General features: G+C 44.2%; 1 protein-coding gene across 5 annotated transcripts in view; it reads left to right on the top strand.

Annotated features, from left to right (window-relative positions):
* The first annotated feature begins 1,739 nt into the window (after positions 1-1,739).
* The window catches only part of PTGER3 (prostaglandin E receptor 3 (subtype EP3)), a 211,258-nt gene continuing 203,874 nt past the window's right edge, over positions 1,740-9,123 (top strand). For all 5 annotated transcript variants that reach the window (XM_011977632.1, XM_011977660.1, XM_011977624.1 and 2 more), the window contains exon 1: positions 1,740-2,866. In XM_011977632.1, the coding sequence (XP_011833022.1) occupies positions 1,970-2,866 (897 nt within the window). In that variant the 5' untranslated portion in view covers positions 1,740-1,969. The remainder of the gene's footprint in view (positions 2,867-9,123) is intronic.

Here is a 9,123-nt window from a genome sequence, read left to right as displayed (position 1 = left end):
TTTTAGAATTTAATCATTTCACCCTTCCTGGCTGTTGTTCCCATTGTAAATGTGACATTTTAGTCAATAAAATGCAAAAGTGCAAAACATTTTTAAATAACAGCAAAACACAAAATGAAATTCATGTTGTGATTAATGCATGTTATTAGAATGGAATTTAAATTGCATTCTTGCTTTGCCTTCTTTAAAAAACATATAATGTTATAGTGATATGTTTTCAAACTCTCATACAGAATCAAGACCATCGAGAAAGCATGCAGAGGGACATATCCCATTCTTACCTCTTAACAGCAATTTAAAAGTTAAGAACACCCATACAGAACATCAGCTAAGCTAGGAAAGGCAAACCTGATTGGGCTTGTTCTGAAAGTCGATCTGTGTCAATCAGAATAATGGTCTTTATAGTGCTATACGATTAAGTCTAATTTCTTAAATATGAGGAAAAATGAACTTTGCAATTATTTTTAAAAATCTTTTCATTTCTTAGCCAGTGTGAAAAGGCAAAAAACAAAACAAAAAACACAAGACTTTCCCAAGATTAGGGGGAAATGACCTCACTGTTAATATTCATCTGCTGAGAGCAGTTATGGGACCCATGTCAGGAGTACATGCTTCAAATAAGATGGGACTTGAGAATTGCTGAGAGACTTCAGGAACATTCTTTAACTTCATGGGGCCTCAGTTACCCCACCTTTAAGGGGAATAGTAATAGCAATAGTACCTTGGAGGATTTCTGTGATAAAATGAGAAATGTTTGTGAGAAATACACAAAATATTGGCTTACTGAAAGATGTTACGAGGCAAGCAAGTATGCCTATTTTAATTCAATGTTTATTATTTCAAAGGCAAAGTTTCCATGTAGATTAAGGCCTTCCTAACATCTAAATACCTTTTCTAGTTCTTATTGTATGAAGATAAGAAGGATGGTTGGAGGCTTTGTGAGGAATACCTTTCTCCTCTGCTCCCCTCTCACTCCCATAGGCTGGTAGCAGCTGATTTCACTACCTCAGATACGCAAATTGATGCCACCTTCCTGTAGCCACTTTTGCCATAGCTGACTTATTTGTTGGGTGGTGGGGAGGGGAGCGGGCAGGATTAGGCGAGGGGTAGTAGTTGGGATTTATTGGTCTCGGAATTCAACCATCCGATGTATTTGTTTTCCTGTGTCTACTCCCTTAAGTCTGCAGGCACTGTCTAGTAATTTTATAGTTTTCAGCGGCACCCCAGGGGACAGGACACCTTGGCCTTTTTATAATCACTCTAGAGTCTCAAAGCAGAAAGGAAAAAAGTTAACGATCAGCTATGCAAAGGCTTGTGGGGATTGCTTAAAGACAGCCGATTTTCACTTTACCGGAGTTACTAAAGGACTTCAGGAGAAGGATCCCGTCCCTGCAGGAGCGTTTGTGGTTGAAGAAGCAGGCGAGCGAGCGCTCAGGTGCGCCTCGGCAGCTTGACTGGGGTCCGCAAGCCCGGTGCGACGTATTAGCTGCTTGCCGCCTACTGACACTCTGGCGGAGAACTGGAGGAGGCGCCCAGTGGGCTCTGGGTTCGGCCCGGAGCAGGGCGTTTCAGAGGAGCCGGTCTGGGGTTTCCCAACTCAGGCGATCAGGATAGGCAACAGCCAAGAGAGGCGCTCAGTTGCTTTGCACCCTCCTCCCACCTCGGTTCTGTCCACACCCACGGGCGCCCCGCCCCCTTGGCCTTATAGAGGGGACTCGGCACCTCGGCGCGCCTCGGAGCCAGAGGTTTCCCGGAGAGGAAGGCGCGGCTGCCTCCGGGGCCAGTGAGCCCTGGCGCCGCCGCCGCCGCGGTCCCAGTAGCGGCATAGGGCGGCGGCTGCGCCCCGCACCATGGAGGGCAGCCCAGCCACAGCCGCGGTAGCCGCCGACCTCCGCCGCCGCCCGCGCCGCGTCTGCCCCCTCCCGCTGCGGCTCTCTGGACGCTATCCCCTCCTCACCTCGAAGCCAACATGAAGGAGACCCGGGGCTACGGAGGGGGTGCCCCCTTCTGCACCCGCCTCAATCACTCCTACACAGGCATGTGGGCGCCCGAGCGTTCCGCCGAGGCGCGGGGCAACCTCACGCGCCCTCCAGGATCCGGCGAGGATTGCGGATCGGTGTCCGTAGCCTTCCCGATCACCATGCTGCTCACCGGTTTCGTGGGCAACGCACTGGCCATGCTGCTAGTGTCGCGCAGCTACCGGCGCCGGGAGAGCAAGCGCAAGAAGTCGTTCCTGCTGTGCATCGGCTGGCTGGCGCTCACCGACCTGGTCGGGCAGCTTCTCACCACCCCGGTGGTCATCGTCGTGTACCTGTCCAAGCAGCGTTGGGAGCAGCTCGACCCGTCGGGGCGGCTCTGCACCTTCTTCGGACTGACCATGACTGTTTTCGGGCTCTCCTCGCTGTTCATCGCCAGCGCCATGGCCGTCGAGCGGGCACTGGCCATCAGGGCGCCGCACTGGTACGCGAGCCACATGAAGACGCGTGCCACCCGCGCTGTGCTGCTCGGCGTGTGGCTGGCCGTGCTCGCCTTCGCCCTGCTGCCGGTGCTGGGCGTGGGCCAGTACACCGTCCAGTGGCCCGGGACGTGGTGCTTCATCAGCACCGGGCGAGGGGGCAACGGGACTAGCTCTTCGCATAACTGGGGCAACCTTTTCTTCGCCTCTGCCTTTGCCTTCCTGGGGCTCTTGGCGCTGACAGTCACCTTTGCCTGCAACCTGGCCACCATTAAGGCCCTGGTGTCCCGCTGCCGGGCCAAGGCCACGGCATCTCAGTCCAGTGCCCAGTGGGGCCGCATCACGACCGAGACGGCCATTCAGCTCATGGGGATCATGTGCGTGCTATCAGTCTGCTGGTCTCCGCTACTGGTAGGTAGTTCCAGGGTTGGGGAAAGTCAGGATGCGTGTGCGAGTAAGCGGGAACATAAGGCTTTTCTAAGTGCTAAGTGGCAGCACCTGCAGGGGTGTGTTTGCAATCGCAGAGCGCTGGAGTATCCTCTCCTCCTATCCGCGCCGTCTTGGTTACAGCTTCAGAGTTGAGCTCCTCACTTAGCTGAGCGCCTTCGAAGAGCCAGGATTCGCATTACGCGCTGGTTATGAGCACATAGAGATCACAGGGCTGTTCACATTCTAGTCGGGGAGGAGATAGGATATGTCACATATGCAGAGATAGAGGTTTGTCCTGGGTGCATTAAGAGCAGAATGGCTATGATAACTGCAGCCTGATACTGTGAGGGTTTTCTTTATTTCAAATACCTCTCTCACGTTAATGAGATTTTCAGTCTGCAACCCCAGACAGTCACAGCCCTCCTGCGACGTATGAGCAGCCTTCAAGATTTATTTTTGATGATGTAGGAGAACGAAAGATGCGAGTTTCCTCCTCAGCCCTTCGGCATGGTGTTTGGCTCTCTAGGAGTGCCTGAACGATAGTCAGTGGGATCCGGAAACCCAGCAGGCCAGCATTTACTTACCCTTGTAGCAATCAAGCAGGGTTTGCTAATCCTGAGAGAGGAGGTAGAGGTTTCCCATGTCCTAGCTCCTCACACCAGAGCAATGCAAAGGAGCAAGGGATGTTTGCAAAGGCTCTTTGTCCAACACTTGACCTTACATGATATTTCTGAGGTTTTTTGTCTGTGTTACTTTTAGCTAGAAATGTCCATGTGTAAGTGCTGTTTACTTATTCTTGAAGAATGGATGCTTACTTAGGCCCTGGGGAGTCTGGGCTAATAGATGTTGCAGAAAGAGCCATTTGCTCACTGTCACAAAGGTATAACCAACTATATGTATTACACAATTGTGAAAAACCTTTGAAACATGTGAATACAGTTTTTTTTTTTCCTAGTTGTGGTAAAATATATTACATACAATTCAGTATTTTAACCATTATTGTGTGTACAGTTCAGTGGCATTAGGCATTAAGTACATTGACTTTTTTGTGTGCCATATATGCTTTTAAATCCCTTGCATTTGAAAATAGAAATGTAATTTCTTTCACCTGGTTTGGTAGATTGGAGCACAAACCTTGGCTCCAAATCAGTGACATGAGGGGACAAGGAGAGTTATGTTGAGACCTAACTGCCTACAAGTCGCTGTATGGTCATAGTTCTTTATTCCAGGAGTTGGAACTCAGGCTGGTGTCATCACTATGGCTTATCAAAACCAGCACCAGTTTTAGATATACAGTATTTACTTTTATGACTCAGGAATGGGGTGTACAGGAGGCCAACTAGGGAGGAAGAAAGAGTTCTAAATAGTAAACACTTTACTAAAGTGTGGTAATTAATATAACTTTAAAGACAAAAGGGTATCTGAATTTTTCACAAGTGTCATTTGAGCCCCACATCGTTGAGTTTGCTGTATCACATGATTTATATCCTAGGGGAAAAAATGCAGTTAAATCAATTGAACAAAATACCCACACAGTTAATCAGACTTATAATTTACTGTTTGTGTATTCTGTTTTTAAGTCAAAGAGAAACCATGTAGTGTGTTTTTGATGTAGACACTTTAATTCTAGTACCATGAGTATGGTGGCCTCAGAAAGAAAGTAGGTCAATCTTGAAAACTGTAATTTAGGATGGCCAAACTCACTCTTTCAAGAAAGACTGTATTTGAAACTAGTCTTACTTAATTTCAATTTATTTTCATTCGGATAATACTAATTGATTTATAGCATTTTACTGCACACTTTATTAATTCAATTATACAAACATTAAACAAAATAAATTCAACATGTGATCATATCAAAAAGGAGATTTTTTTTTTTTTTTTTTTTTTTTTTGGACACAGAGTCTCGCTCTGTCACCCAGACTGGAGTGCAGTGGTGACATCTCAGCTCTCTGCAGCCTCCACCTCCCAGGTGCAAATGATTCTCCTGCCTTAGCCTCTGGAGTCACTGGGATTACAGGTGCCCACCACCACAACCGGCTAATTTTTATATTTTTAGTAGAGATGGGGTTTCACCATGTTGGCCAGGCTGGTCTCGAACTCCTGACCTGAGGTGATCCACCCGCCTCAGCCACCCAAAGTGCTGGGATTACAGGCATGAGCCACTGTGCCCAGCCTAGGAGAAATTGGAACTTTTAAAAGAAAATGGTTCCATCAGCTGGGTGCGGTGGCTCATGCCTGTAATCCCAGCACTTTGGGAGGCCGAGGTGGGTGGATGATTTGAGGTCAGCAGTTTGAGACCATCCTGGCCAACATGGCCAAACCCCGCCTCTACTAAAAACGCAAAAATTAGCGGGGCATAGTGGCATGCGCCTGTAATCCCAGTTACTCAGGAGGCTGAGGCAGGAGAATTACTTAAGCTGGGGAGACAGAGGTTGCCGTGAGCCGAGATCGAGCCACTGCATTCCAGCACGGGTGACAGAGCAAGACTCCATCTCAAAAAAAAAAAAAAAAAAAAATCCAAATATCTTCAAAAAGATTTACTGTACAAAGTTGGAATTATTTCAGAGAAAAGAAACTGACAAAGCTGCTTTCTTAATAGAGAATTGTAAGAAGGAAAACACTAGAATTTAGTGATTGAATTTTCAGCATATTAGTGTTTAAATGAGATTAACACTGTTTTTTCTAACTATGGGTATAATATAGATTTCCTGTTAGCATATGTTAAGTTGGGTATAGGATACTGTTCTAATTGTCCAAACTTCTTACTTGAAAGGACGCTGATTATATCGTGGGTCATGACTATAACAAATATTCAGTTGTTACCGCAGGAAAACTTGGTAGGACAGAAATACCATAATAAGAAAATGTCACAACTGCTACAAGTTCCCGCTACATAAATACTTAAATAGAGGCTTATGTATCCTTAAATAAAAGCTTTGTTTCCTTTTTCTTTTTCTCAGAAACTTTGCAAAATACAATATAAAATGTGAAATTAAGAGAGTGCAGTGGAAAACGATGTCACCATGATAGATGATCTACAGTTTTTAGTTACTGGTTATTGAAGACATCACATTGTCATTCTATTGCAATCAGCCAGTTGATTCAGCAATGCAATCTATTTGACTTTTATCATTATTGTTTTATATTTTATGAATGATGCTCACCATAGCTCAGTTGTTTGACATGATAGCTAAATTTCCAGAAATGGGAATAACCTTAGGATTTTGTTCAAAGGAAGTTGTGAGTACACTTTGTACTTTTATAACTTGGCACTCCCAAACAGGTAGAATGTGGCTAATACTGTAAGCTATCTCAAAAACAGTAAATATAAAGCCAGCTATGAACATTGTGAAAAGTGAGGTATGAGCAACAGTTTCTCATCATCAATCTTGGAACTGGATAAAAGCAGCCTTAGAAACTTTTGCCTTTAATCTTGAACCGGTGAATTCCCTGCTCAGTATCCACAAATACAAACAGAGATTTTCAGTTCAAGAAGATGTTTCACAATGTAGTTGTGATTTTTTTTTGTTTTAGTTAAGAATCACTGATATATTTTGACAAGTGAAATTTGCCTTTAATATGCCACATGTGGTAGATATGTATGGTGAATTATTTTCGGAAATAATGTTGTTTTGTAGCACATAAAAGTATTATTCAATTGCTAATCTCTTCTGCCACTAACTTTCTGCCATATTCAGGATGTTGTTTCAGAGAAAGTGATTAAACCTATGAATCCACATTATAGGAAAAATATTCTACAGTTTTTCTCTTTTGAAAAAGGTGTGAAGGTCAACAAAATATTCTATGATTGTAAAACTGATTATATTATAATCTGTTTAGAAAAGCAGAATTTACACATTTGTGAGTGAAATATTTAAAGAACCCTAATCCAAGACAAGATGTAATTAATGCCTTTGGCTCTCAGAAAAAAAGTCAGTCTGAATTTGCCAGAGGAGATTTCCAGGAAGAGGTGAATTGGCATAACCTTCATGACTTCATGACTGAGACCAAGTGTGTCCGCAAACCCAGCCCAATGAGAACAAAGGGTGCACACTAGATCAATGGGAATTACGTTTTTAAAATGTTCAAGAAAACAAATTTAGGTGGTTAGTCCCTGAATGACAAGACGAGGACTTCACTCTTTTGAGTTTATCAGAAAGCGCCAAGAATTAAACACTTCTTAAGCCATCACCTGTGAAGAAATTCACATGGTCTGAAGTTGTAATATAATTGTGAGTCACTGACCCTTCTCTTTTGAACAAGCTGTGAAGGTCAGCAACTAAAATATAAAAGTTTCCACAGGTTCAGTTTTCTGGGACTAACGCTCAGGAATATGTTACAGGCATCTGTAACAGACTATGATTCATCTGAGGGTGCAGAGGGGTGGTAGGTGAGGGATACTGGGTGCTAAGTTTCAGTTTTTAGTTCTGCCCTTGCATTGCAGTAAAGAAATGCAGGGAAGTCCCCCCTAAAACTCTTTACATCTGTGTAACACTTTTGCAACCTGCCAGTGTTCCACATTTATCTCATTCATGCCTCTCAATGCTAAGATCTACAACTGTAACATGTCAAATCCTTACTCTCCCATTTTTTCCAATTGCTTTACAAAAAGATAGGAAGGAAGTTTGTATTTCAACTCCTGCCAGCTGTGCTTCTTGAGAAGCCATAGACAATCTCTCAAGTCTTCCTTTTCCCTAGAAAATTCCAACTTTCATAAAGATGGTAACCAATGAAGGAGCCTAATTTTGGAGGGGGGTTCCTCTTATATCTTGTCCCCTAAGTTTATGGCAACATTTTACTGTAAACATAGTACAGTCTCTGACCTACGGTTTTTCAACCTCATGATGGTGTGAAAGGAATGCACATTCAGTAGAAACTATACTTGGAATTTGGAATGTCGATCTTTTATCGGGCTAGTGATATGCAGTATGATACTTTTTGGTGATGAATGCACAGCTCCCAGTCAGCCATGCAAACACAAGGTAAGCAACCAATACTCTACAGTGGACTGTGTTGCCAGATGATTTTGCCCACTTGTAGGCTAATATAAGTGTTCTGAGCATGTTTAAGGTAGGCAAGGCTAAGCTATGATGTTCAGTAGGTTAGGTGTATTAAACATATTAAATGCATCTTTGACCTTACAATATATTCAACTTACAACATTTTCAACTGACAATGAGTTTACCCAGATGTAACCCTGTTGTAAGTTGAGGAACATCTGTAATTGATTCTTATACAGAAATGACAGTTGGACGGCATATGACTGAGATACATACAACGTGGAATTTCTCTGTGAATTCCTGCACCATGCTCTCTTTACACAGAACACTTCTTTCTCCATTTTTCATTGCCACTTTACCCCTCAACCATTCAGCAATATCTGCCAAGCACCCACCTCTCTTGGATTGGCTAAGATCTCAAGTTAGAAGCCATTTTCTAGCGAAGCCTTCCTTCATCCTCTCTAGGCCATGGTTGGGTGCCCTGACATTTTGATCTCATGATACCCCGCATTTCCCTGTCACAGTCTGAGTCACACTTCATTGGAGATATTGGTTTATTATCTTTCTGTTCTTTTAGTTCTGCCAAGGTCAAGTATAGTGTCTGTCTTGCACATTATTTTTTCCCTAGAAACTATCATAATTACTTGCCACATAAGGTCTGCCCAATATGTGCTTATTGACTGAATACATTTTTTTTTCTTTTGAGACAGAGTCTCGCTGTTGCCGAGGCTGGAGTGCATTGGCACGATCTCGGGCTCACTGCAACTTCTGTCTCCTGGGTTCAAGTGATTCTTGTGCCTCAGCCTCCTGAGTAGCCGGGATTACAGGTGTGTGCCACCACTTGCCCAGCTAATTTTTGTATTTTTTTACTAGAGACAGGATTTCACCATGTTGGGCAGTTTGGTCTCAAACTCCTGTCCTCCTATGATCCGCCCGCCTCTGCCTCCCAAAGTGCTGTGGCATTACAGGCACTGCACGGGCCTTGACTGAATACTTCAGCAACCAAATCAGAAGACAGGGTCTGGCCCCATGTAGATAAGCAATTAGTTTTTGGCCTTAGACAATTCATTTGATACTTTCATGAACCGTCCCCTCCCCTCCCTTCCTCTTTCTCTTTCTCTTTCTCTCTCTCTCTCTTTCTTTCTTTCTTTTTTCCTTCCTTCCTTCCTTCCTTCCTTCCTGCCTTCCTGCCTTCCTGCCTTCCTCCCTCCCTCCCTCCCTTTCTCCCCCTCTCCT

Source organism: Mandrillus leucophaeus, unplaced genomic scaffold (genome assembly GCF_000951045.1).
Source record: "Mandrillus leucophaeus isolate KB7577 unplaced genomic scaffold, Mleu.le_1.0 Scaffold103, whole genome shotgun sequence".
Lineage (NCBI taxonomy): Eukaryota > Metazoa > Chordata > Mammalia > Primates > Cercopithecidae > Mandrillus > Mandrillus leucophaeus.
The sequence above is the reverse complement of the archived record's forward strand: the minus strand, read 5'-3'. Positions and strand labels throughout refer to the sequence as shown.